The sequence below is a fragment of the Oryctolagus cuniculus genome, chromosome 6, assembly GCF_051225735.1.
Source record: "Oryctolagus cuniculus isolate XC-2025 breed Fujian yellow rabbit chromosome 6, ASM5122573v1, whole genome shotgun sequence".
NCBI lineage: Eukaryota > Metazoa > Chordata > Mammalia > Lagomorpha > Leporidae > Oryctolagus > Oryctolagus cuniculus.
In genome coordinates this window covers 1,446,429-1,471,368 of record NC_142872.1, presented here as the reverse complement: position 1 = coordinate 1,471,368, position 24,940 = coordinate 1,446,429, and the positions used below count along the sequence as shown (strand labels likewise).

At 55.7% G+C, this 24,940-nt stretch overlaps 2 protein-coding genes across 2 annotated transcripts in view; both read right to left on the bottom strand.

The window, feature by feature from the left end:
• LOC149125898 (olfactory receptor 2T27-like) overlaps nucleotides 1-1,273 on the bottom strand; it is a 31,022-nt gene extending 29,749 nt beyond the window's left edge. Inside the window, exon 1 of the mRNA XM_089335564.1 lies at nucleotides 288-1,273. Coding sequence (XP_089191690.1) covers nucleotides 288-295 — 8 coding nt within the window. The 5' untranslated portion in view covers nucleotides 296-1,273. The remainder of the gene's footprint in view (nucleotides 1-287) is intronic.
• A 7,009-nt stretch (nucleotides 1,274-8,282) lies between these two features.
• Nucleotides 8,283-12,777, bottom strand: LOC103345961 (protein RoBo-1). Its single transcript, XM_051839473.3, has 6 exons — nucleotides 12,477-12,777; nucleotides 12,038-12,127; nucleotides 11,729-11,839; nucleotides 11,199-11,348; nucleotides 10,605-10,736; nucleotides 8,283-8,583 (listed from the first exon to the last, which is right to left on the bottom strand). The coding sequence occupies exons 2-6, from the start codon at nucleotides 12,108-12,110 to the stop codon at nucleotides 8,393-8,395; spliced, it is 657 nt and encodes a 218-aa protein (XP_051695433.1). The 5' UTR covers nucleotides 12,111-12,127; nucleotides 12,477-12,777; the 3' UTR covers nucleotides 8,283-8,392.
• Nucleotides 12,778-24,940: the final 12,163 nt, after the last annotated feature.

The window sequence follows — 24,940 nt, the reverse complement described above, 5'->3', positions numbered from 1 at the left end:
AAAAGTTTTTCATTTTGCAAAACTGAAACTGCACCCATCGAATTCAACTCCTCTTCGTCTCCTCCCCTTCCAGCCCCTGGCAGCTGCCATCCTAGTTTTTTGAACGTTCGACTTCTTTAGCTCCCTCCGCAAGTCTAATCCTGCAGCGTCGGTGTTCGTCACTGACTGACGGCATCAGCATCACGTCCTCACGTTCGGCCATGGCGGAGGCTGTGACGAGAGCTCCCTCCGCTTACGGGCCGATTACACTGCTCTATAAATATATCGCACGCTCCGCTCCCACTTACCTTTCCATAGATACTCAGGGTGCTTCCACAAAGGAGCACGGTTTCCACAACTGCCGGAGAAGCGAGGCCTCACAGCAGCCATGGGAACAGGAAGGCTTCCTACACTCCTGCACTCCCGTCCACGGGGGTCCTGCCGGCTTCGACGCCCGCGGGCGACACGCGTCTGTCCCAGGCACCGCGCGGCTGCGGACCAGCTGAGCAGGCCGGCCGGGTGGGCCTGACGAGCTCCTCCGCGGCCCACAGCCGCGCTGCGCGCACTGACCCCTGAGAGGCCAGCACCGGACTTCCCAGGCACCCTCTCCTCAGGCGCTAAGGGCGGGCAGGGAACAGGCCGGCCTCTCGAGGGCGGAGGGGAACGGCACCCGCGAGCCAGGGCTTCGAAGCCCTGCGAGCCCGCCCAGCTCTCACAGCTCAGGAAACAGCCCTTCAGGTTCTTCCGTCACGTGGGCCTGCAGCCGCCGGAACTTCATTGGCCCAGGCTCCGAGAGAGCAGGAAGAGCCGGAAGTGACGGCCAATGGGAGCTAGCTAGCCAGCCGCGAGGCCCGCCCCCACGATTTGCGCATGCGCAGTGTCTCTGGGCAGGTTGGCGGGTTTGGGTTGGCGGAGCCGTGGCACCAGACGGGGCGGCCGCTCGCTCTGCTGGCTCCGGCGTGGCCTGCACCTCACGCCCTGTGGAAAGGAGCCGGTGGGCGGAGGTTCCCCGGCCCAGGTGGGAGCAGTCTTTCGCGAGGAGCACGCGTGGGGACAGCGAAGGGCCGGCGCCTCGCGCCCTCGCACGGCCGCGCTGAGCCGAGCAGCTTCTGTCCACAGAGCGTCGGGACCGCGCGGCCATGCGCCCCGTCGCCATTGCGCCCCGCCTCCTGCTGGCCTGCAGCCTGGCCCTCGGGCCCCTGCTGGCAGGTGAGAGACCGGGGTCTTCCCGCCCCTCGCTCCCACGTGCAGCCGGCATCGGCGTGCGCGGCCCACATTCCCGCCAGCTCCTGGTTCCTGTGAGTGCAGGGGTCGGGAACGGGGGAGGATGGCGGGGTAGCTCTGGTTCTGGAGTTGTTCTGAGAGGGTGGGAACGTTTGCCTGCCCGCGGCAAAAGCCATTCAGCTTTCTGTCTTTTGTTTTCCTAACAGTCTCCTGGGAGATTCAGATGCGTGACCTAGAGGAGAAGGATGTTGATGAATTCAGTTCCAGTGGTTTTAAATGCCCAACTTGTATTGCAGTACAGGGAAGAAAATGTCATGTAGAATTCAAATGGTGTGCAGCAGATCAAATAAACTGTTTTGAATTCTTGGTCATCATAAACACAGGTACTTTTCTAGGAGGCGCTATTTTGTAGACGCTGAGCGTGTGACACTGTCACAACCTTACGGGGCACACAGCAAAGTTGAGGGGAAACCAGCTTTTGTACAAATAGCTTAGAAATGAGGACAGAGCAGTATCCTGACTTTGAAAATATGGCCAATTGCTTTCTCACAGTAATTGACTTATGGCTTTATACATGGATTTATTGATGGGCTCCATAGTTTTGAGGGAGTTAGTTCAACATACTGCTTAGCCTTCATCTTCGGCAAACTTTGAGTAGTTTTTGTTTGTTTTTAAGACATAGGCAATTTGTGTTTTCCTGCCTCTGGATTATTTTCATTTTCAGCGTAAAATGTTTGGAGACAGGGGATGATTGAACTTAAGCTTTCTTCAAAGGAATCAAAGGAGAACGCTTCACTATGCTCACTTAAGAAAACCTGGTACAAAGTTCTAAATTAACTGAAGATATAAATGAGAAGTGAATGAAAACTGGTAGCATGGGATAGCTTGAAGTGCAGTGGGCAAAGTTCCGTGAGGGTTGGGTTGTTTCCACTTCCTTCTGCTTCCTTCTGAGGGAGCTCCGCCTTCCTCAAGTTCCTCACTGGGAGGTAACTGCTGTGCCCAGCCATGTTATTTGCCTCTTGCATCCTCATGTTTGTACTTTGCACAATTTGCCCAACACCAAGTCTTTGCTTTAAAACAACAATAGAGGTGAGGTGAAAGCATCAACAGCAGAGTCCCAGCTGTGGGAAAGATGGTGTAGAAAGGAAACACAGTCTGAAATAGGCCTTCTTCGTGGCCATTGGTATTCTTAAATGATAACTCAGACCTAGAATTAGAGAAGATTAGAAAACAGAGGCTGGGTTGCCAACTGATGGCGGGAGCTGGAAATGCATTCATCTACATAAAGCTTAGAAAATACCCCCACTATCTGATTCACTGTGAGGAGCTGTGAGAGGGTGTGAGGATTTTGAGGCCCAGTGTTTGGAGAATACCATTCCAACTCATGTCCCTGCTAGAGATAACCAGGTCACTCTTGCCACTCACACAGGAGTGTGCTCTCATTTATATTTTAATCCATACCAGTCTGGGTAAAGGCAAAGGATAAGGAGGGAAGAAGAGAGTGGAAGTCTCATGTATGGTTTCTTACAGGTATTAGCAACATGACTATTAAAGTGAAGAAGTGCATACGAGCAGAACTATGCAAAGAGATGATAACTTCTTATGTGGGTTTTCCAGTTACTAATGGGACTAGGAATTGCAAATCAGCCATCAAAAATGGGGCCAGAGGCAGACCAGCAGCTCCCATCTTCCTTGTTCTCTTCCTGGGGAAGCTGCTTCACTGAGCTCCTGCAAGGGCCCAGCCACCTGCATTTGTGAATTAAACTTGCATTGTTTGTTTATACTCGTAGATTGTTAATGACTGTTAACTTCTCCATAGGTGTATCTGTTGTGCATGCATTAACTCAGCAAGATCTAGCTGTGTACCCAGCCTCACACAAAGTCAGTCAGGGTGAAAATCAGTCAGTACTGGGCCCTTGCCTTCAGAAACTGAGGACATATGCAGGTAAAATGCTTAGAGAGCAACACATGAAGCACCAACAAGAACAGTAGGATGCTGCTCAAGTAGCCAAGGGTCATTGCTTTGGACACAAGATAGGAGGATATGGATTTGGGGAAAAGTTGAGACTTTGGATGACCTTGAGAAGACCTGCACTACATGGCAGCAGGAGTTGTATGACTTGAGACATGGAGATGGGGAAGTGGGCAGAAGCCAAGGGGCAGTAGCTGAGGTGGATGGCAGTGGGTAGTCCGTGAGTATTGGTAAATACTCCTAGATGGGCCTGACTGGATGTGTCTTTCTGTGAGCCGTGGAAGGTGCTACCCCTGGGAGCACACAGAGGACTTGTGCTGAGCAAAGGCTTGCTCTGTGGTAGAAAGCAGTTCCTTTAGCTCCATGGTCTGAAAGCGGTATTCTCTGGTTATCACCCCCTGGCTGCTCATTAGAATCATCAGAGAGCCTGAAACTAGCATCCTCATCACAGGCCCTCTGCCAGAAATTTGGAATCAGTTGATCTGGGTGTAGGCTGGTCCTACCGCCACCACCCTTTGTTTTTGGCCTTTGCTTGCTTTTATTTTAATTCCTCGCTCCCAGGGTAGTCTAATTTTCAGCCACTATTTTTAAAGATTTATTTATTTATTTGAAAGGCAGAGTTACAGAGAAAGAGGGAGAGATATACACAGAGAGAAAGAGAGATCTTCTATCAGCTGGTTCACGCCCCAAATGGCTGCAACAGTTAGGGCTGGGCCAAGCCAAAGCCAGAAGACAAGAGTTTCTTCCGGGTCTCCCACATGGGTACAGGGGCCCAAGCATTTGGGCCATCTTCCACTGCTTTTCCCAGGCCATTAGCAGGAAGTGGATTGGAAGTAGAGCAGTGGGTACATGAACCAGCACCCATATTGGGATGACAGCATTGCAGGTCATGGTTTTACCCAATACACCACAAGGCCAGCTCCAGAAGATTTTTATTATAATAAATAATATATGTAAGGTGGCAATACAAACATTAAAACACTTTGCTGATATTGTTAAAGTTACACATGGGTTTTCAAAATTTGCAATAGCTGTTTCATTATGTTACTAAATGGATGGGGTAGTCCTTTGACCTAGCAAGCAGGTAAGCCACCAGTTAGTATACCCATATCCTGCATCTGAGTTCCTTGATTCTATACCCAGCTCTGGCTCCTAATTCCAGCTTCCTGCTAACACACATCCCAGAAGGCAGCAGATGGTGGCTCAAGTATGCAGATTCCTGCCAACCTCATGAGAGACCAGCATCAGATTCCTTGCTCCTGGCTCTGGCTTGCCCAACCCTCCATTTAGGGAGTTAACTGATGTATGGGAACTCTGACTCAATAAATATTGAAGAAAAATAATAGGGGCTGGCGCTGTTGTGTAGTGGGTAAAGCCGCTCCTTGCAGTGCCGTCATCCCATTTGGGCACCAGTTCGAGTCCTGGCTGCTCCACTTCCAATCCAGTTCTCTGCTATGGTCTGGGAAAGCAGTAGAACATGGCCCATGTCCTTGGGCCCCTGTACCCATGTGGGAAACCTGGAAGAAGCTCCTGGCTCCTGACTTCAGATTGGCACAGCTCTGGCTGTTGTGGCCATCTGGGGAGTGAACAAGCAGATTGAACACCTCTCTCTCTCTCTCTCTGCCTCTGCCTCTCTGTAACTCTACCTTCCAAATAAATAAACATCCTTAAAAACAAAAAAATAATAATAATGCCAAGTAGACACAAGAATTAAGTAACTTAGTTTGGATGAATTTCATTTTAAAGTCTCATCAGGAGAGAGATGTCCACAAGATGGCAGAATAGAACAACCTTCTTTGCCCTCACATAAAACCAAATGTAGACTGCTATCCACTAATCATAATGACTCCCAGAGGCCCATTCAGAAATGCAAAGGAGGAAAAAATAGAGAATATCTACAAAGAAAAGGCCACTGGTGGGTTCAGCCTGCCTGAGATGCCAGGAGATGGCTAGAAACAAGAAAGGAATATGGGGACTTTGGCATCACCCATGTGCTGGGGACCGTAGGGTCTCCAGCAGCAGGCACCAGCACCTTTTGCTGCCAGATGACTGCTTGGGCTTGGATATGATGTGAATGAGGGCCCCAGAGTTTCATGGGCCGAAGTTTAATCCACATTGTGAGGCAGCAGGAGGGTGGAAACAGAGGGTGGCCTCTGGAACATGAGTTGGATTCGCCGAGGTCATCAGGAGTGACTGAATCCTGGTGGCTTTGTAAGAACAGAGAGACCACAGAGGACACACCAGCTGCTGGTCACTTGTGCTCCCCATCTCTCACCAGGTCATGAACCTTGGGACCAAATACAGCCCTTCGTCCTGGGGTCTCAGGATCTCTGAGCCACCATAAACCTCTGCATTAAAACTTACCCAGTCTGTGGTATTCTGCTCTTGGCTATAAAAAAGCAGACTAATATGCTCACCAACAGCCACTCCTGCCAGGGAACCCTAGCGAGGGAGACGCAGCCACCCTCCTGCGCCCAGGAGCAGCTTCAGGAAGGGAGCTGCCCCCTCTCCCAGCCCCAGCATGCGCCGACCCACACACACCAGACTGTAGATCCGCTTAGGTAGCTACACTGGCCCAGTCCATATGGACTGGTAACACCGACACCACAGCGTGCCCGAGTCTTTCTACCAGTGCCAGAGCTCCAGCTCCAGCTCCTGACCCACTGTAACTGCACGAGCCCACACAGCGCGCTCTGCTCCGGGGCTGCTCGGCGGGCACCTGTGCCTTCCGCGGTGGCTGTCCATACATGGTACGGCCGCCGGTCCGTTCCATTGCTGCGCACATCCCAGAGCCGAGGTCTGGCCAGCTCCCGTGGCCACCCCACTGTGCACTGAGAGCTCGCGCCCTAGCGATACAGTCGGCCGCAGCCACTCCTGGCCAGCAGCACGTGGCCCGGCCCAGAGCACCCCGAAAGCTCTGGCGTTGGAGCTCCAAGAAGCCACCCTGTGATCCGCGTCGGCGGCCTCCAGGACCCTGAAGTGGCACATCTGTGTTGCTTTAAGCCACAGAGTTTGTGATAATTATCACGTAAATGAAAAACAAATACAAGCTATTAAAAAAATGTTACTGCATTCTAAATGTATGCAGCCAGTAAACTGGGCAGCCTGCTTCTTTCTAGGAAACTGGGTTCAACTCTCCCAGCTGGGCTGGGTCGCTGGCCTCTTGGTGCCTCAGTTGCCCCATCTGTAAAGTGGTCATTGGACTTTTCTGAGCTCACCTGAGTTGATCCTGGTCAAGTGCTTAGAAGAGAGACTGGCACCCACTCAACCTTCCTGGCATGCCAGGAATGGTCAGCGGCCCTCAGTCCAACACCCTCCTCCCAGGAAAGAGGAGCTGACTCCCAGGGGGACAGACAGAAGACTGCAAGGACCACCACACCACCCAGATCAGCTGCTCTGTGGCTGGAAAACAAAGAGGAGCTGGGCGTGGGACCTGGTACCATCACAGAGCTGCCGTCTCTGCTCTGGAGAAACCAGCAAAAGCGGTCAAACCACATGCTGTTCCCACATCGGGTGTCCCTCAGTCTCGGCGGAAGGGCCTGGCTAAGAGAAGCCCTCTGCCCACTCCCTGGCTTAGAGCCCAGGTGGACTACGTGTGTTCTGGATGCTCCAGCCTGTTCAAGCCAGCAGACGTCCCCTCTCAGGTAGAAGACAAGAACCATGAGTCTGGGGGGTTCCTTGAGGCTGCGTTTCTTGGACGATCGAGCCACCTCTCTGGCTGGTCTCTGCTGCTCTTGCCATGAATTGAGTCAGGACTGGCTGCTCAGCGTAACGAAGCCCTTGGTCTTTCAGTGGTTCACAAAGAGCTTATCTTTTTGCTGACAGTGTGGTCCATGTAGGCATTCCTGTTTGGGACAGTGTTTTGAATGGACACTCTAGTCATCAGCGAAGGGTTGATCTCTTTTTTTTTTTTTTTAGATTTATTTATTTATTTGAGAGAATTATAGACAGAATGAGGGAGACAAGGAGAGAGGTCCCCCATCCACTTCCCAAGTGGCCTCAATAGCCGGAGCTGAGCCGATCTGAAGTCGGGAGCCTCCTCCAGATCCAGTGGATGCAGGGGCCCAACCACCTGGGCCATCTTCCATTCGAACAGGTGCCCACATGGTATGCCAGCCCTGCAGGTGGAGGCCTAACCCGTGCCACAGCGCCAGCCCCGAGGGCTGATCTTACTGATACCGAGACTCAGTCCCCCTAGGGACAAGGGCCACCTTACACAGTCACCAAGCACAGAGGGCCATGCAGGAAGGACACGGTGACCCAGTCCTGGAGCCAAGCTCTCCCTTGGGCCACAGAACCTCGGTGGGCAGAGGGATGCCATCCAGCTGCATGCCTAGGGGGCTTCAGGGTGAGACCCGGCCTGGGAGGGAGAGAGGCAGCCCCAGTCTTACAGACCCACAGAGGAGGAGCAGCCTTGGGGCATTCCTTTCTTTGATGCAACAACAGGGGGTAGCTCCTGTGTGGGAAACTGGAGAAGCCAGGGTCCCTGTGAGCAGATCAAGGGTTCCTTCACTGGGGTTCAGCACTGGCTTGAGGCCTGCAAGGGCCTGCCCTGCTGAACCCTCTTCACAGGCACCATGGGGAGCGCAGCTGTGGCTGCCATGGTTCCAGCCCTGTGAGTGAGGGCACAGCTCTTTGGGCTCCTGAGGGGACCACCCCCATTCTTTGAACTTAATGCTAAAGCGACTGCCTCTGCCTGTGTCCTCCCCAGTGGCCACCCATCCCGGGGAGCAGAGGGTCGCAGAGCACATGGGGAGACTTCTACACACGAGGTGCTGAGGCGGTGGGGATGCGGTTATGCCTGGGGCTTCATGAGCTGCGAGCAGGGACCCCTGGACTCTGAAGCGTTCGATCAGAATGAGTCTCCCGGCAACGCAGTCCAAGATTGGGAGCAGAAACCAAGAATACCAGGACAGAGGTGCATCCTGGGACATGTGCTGAGGATGAGGGTTGAGTGACAAAGTGGAGACTCAGATTCCTGTAAATGCCAGGAACCCAGAGCCCTCGAGTGGGGCTGCTTGAGGTGAAGAAGCCATTAGAAGAGAGAGCAGGCCTCTTTTTCCTTGACTGAAGTACAAACAAGCCATCACACACACATGCACAGAAGTACCGGCTCTTTAATTCTGCCCGGAGGGGTAGACGTCGGGGAAGGGAGACATCTGAGGACGCCAGCATCTTCAGGTTTGTAGGATCATGGGCTTGGCAGTGCCTGAGAGCTCACAGGAAGACTTTGAGCAGGAAGAGGCTGGACAGCATCGATGAGGTGGCAGACAGCAGGGCAGGGCCCCCACTGCTGGGGTCTATGCAGCGGGTCCAGATCTTTATGCCAGACAACACTTGTTGACCCTTCAAGTTGCAAGCATTCTCAGTGGCACAGCCCATACCGTACATGGCTAAGCCGTCAAACGCTAGGAGAAAGTCAGGAGTCAGTGTCCCTCTCCTCCGGCCGCACCTACATCCCAGGTCACTCCTGCTCCCTCTGGTGAAGACAGATGCACTCACAGTTCCCTGAAAGGCAGCAGCTATGGCTCCAGTCCCACCCCGACCAAGTCTTATTTCCTTCTGGCCCCAGCGCCTCCCCAGTTTAGGAGTGGCCCTAAATAGATGCCGCTCTCTGAAGCCGGGCTGAGACTGAGGCCTTGGGGGCCCGAAGAGGGGAGAGAAGTGAGGGAGGAACAAGGCCAGAGGGCAGGTCTGGTGTGTTTGCTAAAACCGGAGGTCTGCAGATCCTCCTGCCCCTCAGACCCCTTCTCCCCAGGCTGCACGCTTCCTGGAAGGTCGGGCTAGGGGACCTGTGTGTGTGCACAGGGTGCACTTCGTGCAGAGGGTTGGGGTGGAGAGACTATGCCTCTGCGGCAGCCCTAACCCTCGGCATCCTGAGTGATGCCCCACCTTCCTCCTCCATCGCAGCTCTTCTTGCCAAAGGGCCAGTCTCAAGCCCTCCTTCAACATTTTCTGGGGCCAGCACTGTGGCATAATAGATAAAGCCACCACTTGCAGTGCCAGCATCCCATATGGGCACAGGTTTGAGCCCTGGCTGCTCCACTTCCGACCCAGCTCTCTGCTGTGGCTTGGGAAAGCAGTGGAGGATGGCCCAAGTCCTTAGGCCCCTGCACCCGCATGGGAGACCCAGAGGAAGCTCCTGGCTCCTGACTTTGGCTCGGCACAGCTCTGGCCATTGCAGCCAATTGGGGAGTGAACCAGCAGATGGAAGACCTTTCTCTCTCTGCCTCTCCTCTGTGTACCTCTAAATTTAAAATAAATAAATCTTTTTAAAAAGAAGTTTAAAAAATATCCATAAGAAAAGCATTAACTAGCCTTCATTCCCACCACACTCTCTCTCTTCCATCGTCTAGCCATCTCCTGAAACACCACAATTCCACAAAACATTTTAAAAGTTGGTCAGAGACAAGCAGAGACAGTGTCCCATTGAGGTGCATGGTCTAGAAAGAAAAAAGACCATGGAAATACTAGAGGAAAAATTCCTGCCTGCATGGGACACACATCCTTCATCACACTCTGAAACTCAGAACATTACTCCTATGGATTTCAGAATGACACCAGGCCAAAACTTAGGGCCTCGTCGAGGGGCTGGGAGGGGCAGTGGCAGTGACAAAGGCAACTAGAAGTGAGGTAGTGTTACCTCTCATTGCCGGTGAGCCAAGGTTCCATTCCAGGCCTCAGTCTGCAGTGGGGAGCAGCAGCTGTGTGCCCCTCCACCCCTCTCCTCTGCTCCCCTGCCCTGCCCTCCTCTACCCTGCCCTCCCTTCTCCTTCCCTTCCTCTCCTCTCTTCCTCCTCCCTCTCCTCTCTTCCTCCCCTCTCACTTCCTCTCTCCCCTCTACTTCTCCCCTCTCTTCCCCCTTCCCCCTCCTGCTAAAGCGTTTCCTTCCAACCTTGGAGGGACATCCAAGCTCTCTGCCCAGCACCACCCCTTGCTTGGTGTGGTGGTCGGCCTCTCTCAGGACCCCAGTTGTTCCACCCCTCGGTGCTCAGATCGTTCCCTGTGCAGACCCCTCTCGAGTTATATACAGTTGGTCTGTGTGTTTAACAGGACACAAACAGAAGTCACTTCTGAGGTTGGGTTTTTAAAACTGCAGTCCCCTCTCACTCTCTCCCTCCGTGTCTCCTATCACTTGCTGTGCAGGAGGCCAGCTGAAAGGTCATAGGACACATGGCAGGCCTGGTGAAGAAGCCCAGGTCCAGATGAGTGAGCCAAGTCCGCATCCCCTGCTCACTCTTTCATGACAACCTCGGGAGTGACCCCGGGCTAGCACTGCCCACCTGTGCCACTGCCAGGCTCCGGACCTGCAGACAAGGTGTTATGTTGACGCTGCCACATTTGAGGATGCTTGGTTACCCAGTGACAGACAGCTGAGGCACTGTTCTTCAGGAAGGTGAACCCCAGCCTGCCCAGGGAGTGCTCATACCTGTGGCGACAACCTCCACGCACTTTGTCTCCCTCCCTGTGCAGGGCAGGTCAGTGGTGCCACAGAAGACGCTTTCCTCGCTGTAGCAGGCAGGGCATTTGACACCGTTGGGGTCTGGTGACTTCTGAGACACTGGGTGAAGAGAGACGCATGTTTCCCAACGGAGTGGACTGGGAAAGTGGGCCAGGAGCATTGTGTCTGCCACCTCCCAGATCAGGACTCTTCTGGGCTTCTCCCACCAAAAAAATAAAAAACTAGGGAAAGTGTCTAACTAGGATGGCGTGGGCGGTGTTGGGTAGGAGAATGTAATCAGAAGGAGTTCTCCCTCTTCCTGCCTGCCCTGGCTGGAGACAGTCTCTGTGATGAGGAGAGGAGACCCCTGACCAGTGGCAGAGCTGCAGACTCACATGGGAGGACGCCCCCAGGGGTCCCAGAGCCTGCACTCAGAGCATCCATCCACACTGCTCCAAGGAGGAGAGGCCATCGGCAGCAGTCAGTGGGCGACTGGGTGGCAGGAAGGAGCCCAGAGGACGGAGGCTGAAAGCCATGGATGGGGATAGGCGGGTGGGGAGCAGGGCGGGCAGTGGCACGCACCGAACACGTCCTTTTGGTTGCAAAGCTCGCTGCTACAGCACTGGAGGTCATACCCGAATGTCCGCTCATTCCCCAGAGTTGCTGAGAAGGCCAGTGGGGTGCAGGTGTTGGAAGAACAGCCTTTTTCCTGGGAGGACTGCTGGACTTTCCCTGCACGGAACCGAACCCCAGGAGAGCTCCTGTCTGAGCCGCAGACAGCAGGACCCGTGTCCGCAGGGGCTCTGTCGCCCCCCTCTCCACCCCGGCCTTTCCACTCCTCCAAGGCCCTTCCGCACCGTCCGTTTTGTGGGAGGAAGCAGTGGAGGGACGACTTGAGAGAATTGCTGGAAAAGGAGTGGAGGCCTCTGGACTGCCCAGGACCCCACCCCACACCCTGATCCAGGCTGGACATGTTGTGAGGAGGTCAGAGGGCACAGACGAGGTCAAGGGCAGAGCCCCTGCATCCTGCTTCTGAGCAAGGCACCCCTGCCTCTGAGCACCCGCTCCGGCTGCTCTGAGCGTGTCCCGACGTGGGCAGGGCTAGGACCTACCTGATTCATTAAATTCTTGCTTGTAGTGGAAGCAGCCTTGAGTGGCTTCACATGTTGCCTGCAAGCCGGAAGTGCACTGCAGTGGAGAGCATTCTGTGCACTTGTAACTCTCTACCCAAGGAGACAATGGCCAAACAGTCACTCAGCGGCGGAAGCCACCCCCAATCAGGTAACACTTCTAGCAGCTGTGCCTTCTGACAATGGGCCTGGGGTCCTGAAGTCCCAAGCCGGGCCAAGGCACCCCCAAGGAACCTGTTTCCCACCCCACCCTTTGCTCCAGGAGAAAGGGGCCCTCGATGCACTCCTTACCCACGGTGCTGAAAAGGAAGGTGGTGAGGATGCAGGTGGTGATGACACATGCCCTGGTGGGGGACAAAGCCATAGCAGCTCCTTGGACACCTGCTCAAAGCCCAAGTGAGAGCGTAGGGGTCAGGGCTATCCAGCGACCCAGGTGCCCAGCCAGTGCCGCCCAGTCGTCCCTCCCCCCTCCATTCGTTCAGCAGGGGAGAACTGGTGGAGCCCCAGCTCTGTGCTATATTTGGCTCTCGTGAGGGACATGGAAAGGGAAAGGACGCAGAGCCCCTGCTCGGGTGTGGGAGCTGTTAGGGGGCAGTCACGCTTCTGAGGAGGGGTTGACAGCAGCTCTCTGGGTGCCAAGACAGGGCTGGGCCCTCAGCTAACAGCACAGGTTTCCAGTTTCAAAGTTGCCCTCCTGTACAGCCCCCCACCCACCACTGGAAATGCTCACCGCTGGTTTCTTCGAGGCTTCCGAGAGAAGGTCTCTGAGCCGGGGGAGCAGGATGCACTGGCCTAGAGTGGACAGGACCAGGCTGCTGAGCTTCTCCCCCACCCCTCAGTCACTCTTACCTTTATAGGCCCAGCATCCCCCCAGCACTGTGGAGAGTTACAATCTTGGCCCAGCTCCAGATCCACTAAATTTCCTTGTAGGTAAAGGGCTCTGGGCAAATAGAACTGGCCCAGCCCCAAGTCCAGCAGGTCTCCTGATCTATGAGGACAGCCACTCCCCTGACCTGCAGCCGGGGACGCTCCTTGGAGGCCCGGGTGGAGAGCAGAGGGGGACTGGGCCTTGTTGAAGTCCAGAGCAGGAAGTGAGGGAGGGGCAGCCCCGAGAGGGAGCCCAGCCTCTGTTGCAACAGATGGCTGGTAAAGGGTGCAGCTCAGGAAATGGGAGCGCTTGTTTCACTCTGAATTCATACCTCGTTTTCCAGAGTAGCCTTCAGCCAACACAAGTTGCCTCAGAGACAGATGTGTGTGTGTGTGTGTGTGTGTACACCCACACACTAGATACAGCCCTCCAGGGACCCCCTCCACCACATTCTTAGCTTCTCATGGCCTCGAGACAGCAAGCACACTCTTGTCTATTCCTTCTTCACATGAGAACTGTTTGCATGAAGAGAGCCGGGGGATGCGGGCATGGCAGGCTCTGGAGCCGGCCTGATGTGGAGCCGAGCATGCCACAGACCAGGCCCACGGGGAGCCAGGCTGTGCCCACTGCCCTGGGCCTCGGTTTCCTGGGCATGTGGTGATGCCCGGAGGGGAAGACTCAGGGCGTGTGGGCCGTGCCTGTCCCGGTGCAGGGCAGCTGGCATGGGGCTGCACCCTCACCCAGCATGGCAGCCAGAGACAGATCACAGCTTGAACTCACTGCTGGATCTCACTGTCGAGGGAGGGTGGGCTCATCCCGCACACTGGGCACCAGCGTCAATGTCTCATAGCCCTTGGCAGTCTCAGGCTGGGCCTCCTGGACAGTGGGGCACCCTGGAGGATGAGCACATGCAGCTCCTCCTCCTGCTGAGGCCACTGAGGACTCACGGCCAGGGCATCAGATCCCTCTGACCACAGGACTGTCTCAAGGGGAGGGGCTCCCGCCCAGGAACAGCTCCTCAGGATTCCTTGCCGCCAGAGCCCCCTCCAGCCTGAGGCTCTCTGGGTGACAGGATAAGATCAAGTGTCCATGGGGAAGGGGCCTGGGCAGCTGCTGGGTCCCCTGCAGTCCAACGTGGCTGCCTGCTGTGCAGGGATCAGGGAGGGGGCAGTGTGCTGGCTGCTTTCCGACAGGGCATGAGCCCTGTCAGTGCCCCGGACAGGGGCCGCCTGTGGGGCCTATGGAGCTGCACAGGTCACAGCTGTGTTGGAATCCAGTCTAGAACCTGCTGAAGCGTGGGGGAGCAGCCGAGCTGTTTCTTTACACCGCTGTAGTCATCAGCTCTTCCCCGGGAGACTCGTGAGGACACAGTCCAAGCCAGCAGAGTGCAGAGGACACACAGAAAGACAGGCAGATGCGGCAGGAGGCCTCGCGACTTCCCACAGCGGTGGCTCTGCTGGGCTTGAGGACTGTTTCTCAGGGGAGGAAAGGGACTGTCTCAGTGGGACTGGTGCCCGGTCCAGGGCTCCATGCCTTGTCTGGTCACCCTGACAGTTGCCTGTCTTGTGTTCTGGCAGAACATTCCACCAGGTCGGATGCCACCTGCTTCTACACCCCTGCTGCCATGCGGGTAAGGCTGAAGCCAATCCAATTCTCATCAGAAGCTGAACCCTGCCAGTGCATGGTGTGGAAGCACTGATGGCAGCGGGAGGAGCCGAGAGATGGGCCACAGCTAAGGCAGAGCTGCTGACAAACGCAGCAGGCCCCAGTCTTCACCTCTGCTCCACCCCATTCCTGGGGCTCAGTGGGATCCAGCACCCAACCGCTGGTTAAGGATTCAGTGGGACTCGGCACCCAGCTGCTGGTTAAGGTTTAGGGACTGAGGCTGGAGGTTCCCAGGGCAGGTGGAATCAGAGGCAGTAGGGGCTTCTGAGAACAGCGGGTGCAGGCAGGTGTCTGGGATGGAATGGCTCCTGGCTCTCAGGTGGTCCCAGTGCCCAGAAGCATGGGTGGGATCCAGGACTGAGGACACCGCGGGTCTGCAGGCTGTCATCTTGGAGTGTCAGTGTCTGTGTCTCGGAGAGGTGTTGCTGTGGCAAGGGACCGCCTGAGGAGCACCAGCCCTGCTCCAGCCCTCTCAGGCTGCAACAGGGCTCAGGGTGGGCCCCAGGATGAAGGGGAAGTGGTGCCCCTAGGCCCACGGTGGGGCCCTCAGGAGAGGCTCCGGAGGCAGGAGTGCCAGCGGGAACGTGGCAGAGGCGCCGTGCCAGGGCCTGCCTTGTCTCACCCTTTCCAGGGCAGTCCAGCGCTTTGTCACTGAGGCTGCCTTGGGGGCTCACTCTGAGGCACTCGGCCTCTGCCTATGGCTGAAATGTCAGAAGGCCCACGTCCTGGCCACCCAGGCACAAGCACCACACCTGGCTGGGTCTGGGGGAGGCCTGGGCTCTGCCAACCTGCCAGCTCCAAGGCCCTGGTGCTGAGTGGGGTCGGCCCACCCTCTACTTCCTGGCTGGAGTCTTGGTGGCCAGGGAGCCTGGGTTTGTGTCCTGGCTCTGCAATGCCCGTAAGCTAGTGCCTCAGTTTCCCTGATGGTGAGTAAGGACAAGACGAGGTGACCATGCAGGGAGGCATGAGGCTTCCATGAGCAAACATGCAAAGTGCATACAGCAAGCAGCACCCGCCACCAAAGCTCTCTCCAGGGTGTCCCTCTTTTTTGAGCATCTGTGTGTGCCAGCCCTGGTAGGAGATTGACTGGCGCACACCTTGCTTTCAGAGGAGGCAGGGGAGACCCAGGGGCAGGCAGTGAAGAGGGACACCAGGAGGCACAAGAGGGTCCCTCACTCTGGACAGCCAGTGACCCGGGGCCAAGGCAGGGCAGGAGCCAGGAGTCCCGGCCACTCTGCCTGCCCAGCCAGGCTGAGCGCATGTGTGAAGGAGGAGAGGCAAAGCCCAATCTGAGGAACTGGGTTGGAGCTCCCCTGCCTGCTCCAGGGGCAGCCCTGAGGGACAGTGCCCAGGTCTGGGCCCAGACCTCCCCTGTGGGTGGAGCAGGTGGGGCCATGAGACTGACCAGGCCCTGAGTCCAGAGCACCAGGTTGACAGAGGCAGGGGCAGGGCTGCTCTGGGCTTCCCCAGGAGGGGACAGTGGTATCTCTGCCATCCAAGATGTCGCTTTGTGGCTGCTCCTCTGAGCCAGGAGCTGGGGGTGGAGCCATGTGAGCAGAGGGCTCTGAGGGGGTGAGGAAGCTAAGAGGGTGGGGGCAGCAGAGTGAGGCCACAGCACGGCCTTCTGGGGGCAGGTCCCCTGCTCTACTGTCCTCCCGTGCCAGCCGTTATCACTGCTCCCATTTTATGACCTGGAGAAGGAAGCTGTGGCTACAGGTGGAGGGCTGAGTGCCTCAGAAACCAAAAGCCAAGATGGGGGTGGGTCACAGCCCTGGTGGGGCAGGGCAGGGCTGGTCTTGTCAGCAGAGGTTTCGCTTTTGCTTACTGGGCTGTGGGGCTCCCATCAGAGCCATGTCCAGGCCCTTTGGCAGTCCACGGATTAGCATCCAGCCTTTTTAGTAAAAGCCATGGCCATCATTATGTCTGTGCAACTCACACATATGGACTCACATTCATATGCAAAACACATCCGAGGGCCCTGCCAGAAGCTCTTGGAGAAAGTATAGTGTGAGAAAACGATGCGTGGATTTCAAAATTGTTGAACCAAAATGAACTTCCTTTCTCCCCAGCGTTTCGGAGCCCTTTGTATCTATATCAACTGCCTCTGTGCCTCTGATGGAAAGGTGTCCATCTTTTGTCGTCTGATGTGTGGTTCTTGGTCTACTGTTCAGCATTCAGTTTGGGAGGCGGTTTTTCTAATTTAAATGAATTTAACTGTTACATAAACAAATCTTGTGGGTTCCCCTTCAGCACACTGGGGCATGGGATTTCTATCTGCTTGGTTCACACTGCAGGCTCAGAGCCCACCGGGCTGACCCCTGCTTGGCACTGGATGGTATTGGCTGGTGAATGACTGCTCCTGTTACATAGACCTAAGAATGCAATTTCCGTTGTGTAGGGTTCTCTGTTAACTCTTAGAACAGGTGACAGAAGGAGTAGCATATGACGGCAGACTTCAGCATTATGGGATGCATTTCTTGACATTGGCCTTTTCTTCTTGTTGTGCACTTTGACATGGCATGAAAGAAGATAAAACACAATCAGTATTTCCTGAAACAAAGATACTGCTGCTACCTTTTTGACATAAAGTTTGCCCTTGGACTTTGGAGAAGAAGTGGGCTCATGGAATTTCACAAGGTCAGGGCCTAAGATTCCTCCCTGGGTTGGCAGAATCCACGTAGCCATTGAGGCTTACTGAAGAGTGTGTATTCAGAAGGGGTGTGAGGCTGAGCACTGCTCTCTGACCAGCAGTCTGATGGAGGGCTGGGTTCCACAGCAGGGGCTGCTGGGGTGCTGACACACAACTCTGGGGAAGATACCACACACCGTGCATCTGCGCATTTAACCCAGTGAATTATATAGTGTGCCTGTTTAAACATTATTGCCCCATATACCTAGAAATATGAGAAAAGAAGTCACCTCAGCAGGTTCCGAAGTTCAGCAGCATAAGGGAGGGGAAGGCCATTTCCCTGGGGTCTGTGTGCTTTAGATCCCAGCTTCTCAGAATGGAGCCATTTCCAGGAAAGGCAGAGAGAAACCAAGAATCCCACAGAATCACACTGTTCCTGCCCACCCATTGGCATCTGCATCTGCAAACAGCCTGACCACGGGACCTTGGTTCTCAGCGTGTACCTGTGGAGCCTTGTGAAAGCTTTGCAAGTGGAAAACCTGTCAAGCCAGGCACCTGCCCACAAAATGCCCAGCAGCGTGAGCAGCTCTGAGGGCTGACACTGTCTCATTCCCTCTTCCGATGGCAAAGCCCTTCACATGCATGAAACTCCCCGCACCGGGTTCCTAAAGGTCATGTACTGGGTCTCGTGGCTCAGAAAATCCTTCGGAGCTCACACTGCTCCCGTGGACGCAGGCTGGGTGGCCAGGAGGAGGCAGCTCCCTGCACTGAGCTCCTCTAAAACACACTAGGTCTTGAGGCTCCAGGCTGGGCGGTGAGCCTTTGACACTCCCCCACCCCAGGTTTCATGACCAGAGCGAGCAAAGTCATCCCTGTCCTTGGGATGAAATGTGATAATCCCTTCTGTTAGACCTTCAACCCCGAGTGTCTATGGCAGCTTCAGCACCACGGACACGTCTCTGAGGAAGATGTCTGTGACAGAGTCCTAGCTTCACACACACCTGTGAGTTAGTCATCTTCCACATTTTACCTCGTCTAGCTGCTTTCTTAATCTCAAGTTTTCTTGGAAAACTTGGTCTTCTGATCTTCCAACACATTAGATTGCTGGGGATGTCTGAGTGAAGGGCCATAAACAGCAGAAATTTGTTCTCCCACAATCCTGAGGCTGGAGGGTGTGATCCCAGCATCCGCAGGTTTGGTCTCCCTGCGGCCTCTCTTCCTGTGCTTCACATAGCCGTCCTCTGTGACCTAATCCCCTGTTCTCAGTGTGAGTAGAGCTGGAAAAACCTTGTTTCCAAGTATGGTCACATGGATGTAGTAGGGATTAGACCTTCCACACGTGAATGTTTTAGGAACACATGTTAACCAGGACACACGTGAGAACCATGAGCTGCTGACTGCGTCTGTCTCTGCACCACAAGCAGGATGCTCTAGAATACCGGGCACACACAGCAGCTGGAATGTCAGGCCCAGGGTCTGCATTCCAAGGAGATGGGTGTGTGGTATGGGGGTGGGGTGCACAGCAGCTGTCCACTGTGAATATAGTTGGGTGTAGGACAAGGAGGAATCCACACTCACCTGTCTGGACAAGTTTGGGAGCCAGGTGTTGCTCACACTTTATGGAGAGGAGGGGTGTGGGCTGTTTTAATGGCTGCAGCTGAGATAAGGAATCTCCTTGAGGACCAGCCATTGCCTCACTAGTGTGTGGGGAATGGCAGCTGTGTGCCCAGTGGCTGACTTCTGTTAAGGTCTTGCTGATGACAAAAGAGAACGTGCCAGAGATACAGAGTCCAGAGAAATGCCATTTTAGCAATTATTTCCTTGTGCAAGTTCAAGTCTTACTTCAACCTGGCTTTTCTAAAACTTCTGTTGAAATATTCTGAGTGTGAAATTTGCTGATGGTGGAAGCTTGTGAGCCACAAGATCGGTGAACTTTGGTGGCTGTGGAGTACGGGCAGGTACAGGACTGTTTGGGTCTGCGTAGACAAGAAGTCCACAGACCAAGCTGGAAAAGTGCATGGGGTCCAACGGAGGCACCATCAGGCAGCTGCTGATGTATTCATTGGTGTGCCACAAGACCCCATTTCCCTACAGTCAGTACAGCGGGGCTAGGGCAGTGGAGCCACATCTCTGGGCCAGTCTGTGAGAACATCATGGCCATTATGGAGCTGCCATATGGAGCTGAAGCTGGGAGATTACAGGGAAGGCTAGGTGTTCCTGGGCTGCCTGAGTTTTGTCTAGAACATTCCATGAATCCCAGCACCACAGGGGACGTGGGCTGCTGTGCCTGTGTGGCTCCTGCTGCACTCTGCTACAGGACTGACCAACTTAGAGGTACCTGTCACCGAGGCCGCAAGTGCACAGACAGCAGAAGCAGGTGGCAACAGGAGCCTGTGGATTCTGGGTTTCTCTTCACCTTTCCTGGAAACAGCTCCTCCCCGTGAAGCCCGGGTCTCAGGTGCACAGACAGCAGAAGCAGGTGGCACTGCTCAGTCAGCAGGAGTCCCTCCACCCTTGCCCTGCTCTGACAACCTTGAAACCTGACATGCTGACTTCTTATCTCCTGTTATTTTCTCATAGTTCTCGATGCATAGAGTAATACGAGCCATGATTTCACAGAAATATGCCATCTGCCATGTCACTCACCCATTGAGAACACACAATTTGGGGAAGGCACTTGGCATAATGGTTGACATTGCTTGGGATACCCATATCCATTTCTGGTGCCTGGGTTCCAGCCCTCCATCCAGCTTCCTGCTAATGCACACCCTGGGAGGCAGCAGGTGATGACTCAAGAGATGGGTGCCTGCCACCCACATGGGAGACCTGACTGGAGTTCCAGGTTCCTGGCTTCAGCTTGACCCAGCCTTAGTACATATTTTGGGAGTGAACCAGCACATTAGTCTCTCTCTCTCTCTCTCTCTCTCTCTCTCACACACACACACACACACAAAACAAGTAAAAAATTTAAAAACAAAACGCTCAGTTGAATGGTGTGCAGTATGTTCACAAATCAGTGTAAAAGGGACATTCACCTCTCCATCTGACCCCTCAGCCCATCCCCAGCCCTAGACAAATAGTCGTCTATGCCCAGGGTGCAGGAGCAGAGTTGTTTCTGTGTGATTACGAGGTGCTGCTCTGTGCTGCGCTGCGAGTGTTCTCTCGTGCACACGTGCAGGTGTCTGTGACAGATGCCTTCTAAACCCCCCAGTGGACCTGCTGTGTCAGAGGGGGCTCTACACTGGGCTGTTTCCCAGCGTGGCTGCCGCGTTGGTAATCCAGGCAGTGCAGGAGGGTTCGGCCTCTCCCCGCCCTCACAGCACCATGCCATCTGCCCTTCTCAGAGCTGTCCCTGCTGGGGTAAAGTGATTGTGGTTTTGGTTTGCATTTCCCTGTCAGCCGAGGATGTTGAGTATCATTCCCAGGCTTATTGCCCATGTGTGCTTCTGCTTTGGAAATACCATAGTCTTCTGCCAACTAATTTTCTTTTTTTCTCTCTCTCAATAGGTCATGTTCCAGATTAAAATTAAGCCTTAGAAGACACAGGGACATAAAACGAGACAGGGTCCCACTCTCCCCCAAGCTCCTTCCGCTCTGATCTCAGGAGCGCCAGGCACCTGTGCACCTGACCCTCGGAGCAGCGCAACACAGAGATCACACCGTGCCCGAGCTTTGCTGAGAGTGACAGCGCAGTTGTTCATCTCTGGGGCAGTTTAAAGCCAGGATCTCCTGGGGCTGCGCTGAGCGTGTGTCATCTTTCCAGGGTCCTGCAGAACTTGCACAAGAGACTGCGAAACGGGAACCGCAGTTTCCACAGCGGCAGCAGCCCCGGCTCCCCCAGCCCTTTCATGGGGAAAAGGCTTTCTGTCTGCTAACAGCTCCTTACAGCCGAGCTGGTTGCACCATCACATGTGTGTCTGACAGAGTGCCAGCCATAAAAATGTCTGGGACGGCAGAAGAACGGCTGGATGAAGAAAACCAGGCCATAGGACGCGAGGCTCTCAGCAGGGCTTTCAATGATGTTGTTGCGAGGAACTAGGTGCCGGGGGATCAGGAGGGCACACGCGGGTGAAATTAAGCAGAACGCAGCGAAATCGCTGTGTGGGTACAGATTTCCGGGCTGTGGCGCAGGGCGGGGCGTCTGCCCAGGGCTGCTGCGGCACAGCTGGTGCACATGGGTAGACTGGCTGGAGCCCGGCAGCCGCTGGGGGTCTTGTGGGCGTGACTCGGTAAACAGACGGCTGGAAGGCAGCTTCAAAGGTGGCCTCTAGAGGAAGACCTGACCAGCACCTGAAGGCCAGCGGGGGCCCAGCGGCCCTCCAGGAAACACCGGCTGCAGACACCAAGCCTGAGCGGGGGCCCAGCAGCTCCTGAGGCTGTGCCAGGGGAAGCAGGAAGCAGCAAGGCCGCCGAGTGTGCCGATTTCCTGTGGTTCTGCCCTTTGCCGCCGGCTGCGGCGTCCCAGCTCAGCAGTTAGCCCACACAGGCCGCCCCTCGGACATCACTGTCATTCCTGGAGGAAAATGAAACTCAGAAAAGTAAAACTAACACAAGACAGGGAGTGAGCGAGCTGCTCTCCAGGCGTGCGTTTTGAGACTGCAAACCCCTTCCTTTAAGAACACTTGGGTGGTACGGACACTGCTGACAGGGCGGGAACTCAGCCCAGGTGTCCCTGGTGGGTGTCAGGCACCCACTCACCCAGGCCACCGCCAGCGCCTCCCAGGTCTGCACTGGAGTCTGAGCCAGGGCCGAAACTCACACCAGGGCGCGGGATGTAGATAAGCACCGTGATTCACCCTGGAATCCTGAGCCTGAGGGGGAGCCCAGGCTGTCTGTGTCCCTCCAAAGGTAAGGTGCATCTTAAGTGACAGCGCCCCTGTCTGGACCGGAGCCAGGCAGGGGAGGAAGCAGGCCAGGCTCTGCGTGGAGATGGAAGGGCAGCGGGGGCTGACCCATGTTACAGGAGCAGCCACCTCAACAATGGGAGTGTGTGTGTGTGTGTGTGTGTGTGCGGATTTATCTACAAGCCAAATACCGGGGAGCTCAGGCGTCGGCAGCCCAGGCGCACTGGGGGCGAGAGCTGCAAAGGAGCACACCTGTGGGGGAACGGCGCCCAGAAACGCGGCAAGCAGTGGGGACTCCGGGGCTGGGCGGTCCCACACCACGCTGCCACAGGCGGCAAGGCAGGCCAGGGACCCGGGGTGTCGGCGTCCAGCCCGGCCGAGGCTGGAGGCTCAGAAGGCGGGTGCCGTCCCCCGTGCACACCAGGCGCATTCTGAGGGCTGGGGACGTCCATCAACAAACGTCCCCTCCAGAGGCCGGGAGCAGGACACGCCAGCAGCGTGCAAGCACAAAGCCAGAGGCGTCCAGGAGACGTGGGAGAGGGCAGGGCGAGACCCAGGTGGCGGGGGGCGGCCCCGGGGCCCCCAGACCACCCCTTCCTCCGGGCCTCTGGGAAAGGGGCTGTGGAGCAGAGCTCAGAACCAGGGGGCCAAGGCCACAGAACGCGGGAAGAACGTTCTAGCAGAGGCCCGGAGCAGCGGGCAGCAAGGGCTGCTCCCTGGTAGCCGCGGCGAGGAGGCCGGGGGTGTGGTGTAGGAGGAGCCGGGTGTGGGCTGGTCCGGGTGTGGGAGGAGCCTGGGTGTGGGCGGGGCCAGGGTGCCAGAGGGGGACCTGGAGCGCAGAAGGTGATGGCAGTCTTGTTTTCTGATGTCCTTAGCAGAATGACCGTTCAGTTAATGTATTGAACATCTGCTCTAAATACTGCCCCGCATTAACCCTCCACCTCTCGTCTCGCAGCAACACCCGGGTGAGTTCTGCCGTGACTCCCACTTCACAGATTAGGAAACGGGGGCTGGGGGAGTTACGGAGCCACAGACTGACAGCTCCCGGCGGCAGGAGCAGCCCCTGGGGGCGCCAGTGAGGAGGGCGGCGGCCTGCAGTGCCCCGTGAGCACGGAGGAGCGCAGGTGGGCCCTGTGCACGCCCCTGCGTTCCTTATTGCTTCCCTGCCGCTGCGAGTCGTTCGCTCGCAAGCCTGAGGTTCTCAATCTTAAAATAGCCCCAGATTTTTCGCTGCTTAGAGACTGCTTTCTCTACACTCCCCACAACACCTGACCCAACAGCAGCGCCCCTGCTGCGGGGCCTTATGTGCCCAAGACGCTGAACAAGCCGGCCCGCTGGGCACGGCCCTGAACCGGCCAGCAGACTGACCGACCAGCAAAAGGGCGACAGTGGCTGCTTCAGAGCGGCCGGAGGGACCCAGCGGACACCTGTCCAGAAAGTCACCCTGGAGCCACCGTGCTGGCACAAAAGACCAGAAACCCTCGGCTGGATGAAGGTCAGCGACAGTATCCACGGGCAAGCTGCGCTCGGTCCCTGGGGGGCGAGCGAGTGACCCGCGCCCAGAGCAACGGGCACGCGCCTCCCGGAGCGGGCCTGAGGAAGACGCCAGACAGGAAACGCGCCCGGCATAGCCGAGTTTCTGTGAGGGCCTCAGAGGCCCGGCCACCGACCGCAGCCGACCTAGACGGGACCCGGGGGCCTGCTGGACACCCTGCGGTTGTCTCAACCAGGGTCTGCCGGCTTCCGGGAGAAGAGCGCTGCCCAGGACAGCTGCCGCCCGCACTCAGCCGGGTGGGCGCCCAGGTCTGGTCCGCGGTGTCGACAGCAAGGTGGGTGATGGGCAGGAGAGCGCGGAGGAGTTTGTCCAGGGCGCGGGGAGGTCGTCGGCACCCCGACGGTGACCTCATTTATATCAGCAGGTGCACTTACCGCTTGGTGGTCCGCCAAGTGTAACTCCAGGTTAGGAGATTTCCGCTTAGCAGAAGGCAATGGTGCCACCTAGTGGCGGGTCTCCCAATACCACGAGTACTTCAGAAAGTGAGTCTGCGGGGAGCAAGAGAACCTTGGAAACGTAGGCATTCCAGGAGCTCTCAAAAAGTCCGTGGAAAATGAATGCTCTGGGAAAACTGGGCATGGATTTCTTTTTTTAAAAAAGATTTATTAATGGGACCAGCGCTGTGGCGTAGCGGGTAAAGCTGCTGCCTCCAGTGCCGGCATCCCATATGGGTCACTGTTCAAGTCCCGGCTGCTCCACTTCTGATCCAGCTCTCTGCTGTGGCCTGGGAAAGCAGTAGAAAATGGCCCAAGTCTTTGGGCCCCTGCACTCGCATTTTAAGACCCGGAGGAAGCTCCTGGCTCCTGATCGGCTCAGCTCCAGCCGTAGCAGCCATCAGGGGAGTGAACCAGCGGATGGAGGACCTCTCCCTCTCCTCTCTCTGTGTAACTCTGGCTTTCAAATAAATAAATAAATCTTTTAAAAATATATTTATTTATTTGAAATGCAGAATTACAGAGAGACAGAGGCTGAGACAGAGAGATATGTCTTCCATCCACTGGTTCACTCCCAGATGGCCGCAACAGCCGGAGCTGTGCTGATCTAAAGCCAGGAGCCAGGAGCTTCTTCAGGGTCTCCCATGCGAGTGCAGAGGCCCAAGGACTTGGGTCATCTTCTACTGCTTTTCCAGGCCACAGCAGAGAGCTGGATTGGAAGTGGAGAAGCTGGGTCTCAAACAGGCGCCCATATGGGATGCCAGCACTGCTGGCGGCCACTTTTCTTCTACACCACAGCGCCAGTCCTTGTTCATGGATTTCAAAAATGTTTTGCACCAAAACAAACGTAATTTTTTTAAAAAAAATTTATTTTTATTTTCTTGAAAGGCAAAGTTACAGGGATGGGGTGGGAGAATCTCCCTAAATGGCCACAATGGCAGCACTGGGCCAGGCTGAAGCCAGGAGCCAGGAGCTTCTTCCGAGTCTCCCATGCGGGTGCAGGGGCCCAAGCACTTGGGCCATCATCTACTGCATTCCCAGGCAACAGAAGAGAACTGGATTGCAAGTGGAGTAGCTGGGTCTTGAACCAGCGCCCATATGGAATGCCAGCGCTTCAGGCCAGGGTGTTAACCTACTGTTCCACAGCGCCGGCCCCTCAACTTATCTTTAATTCCATTTTTGACGAACTTTTCTATCTT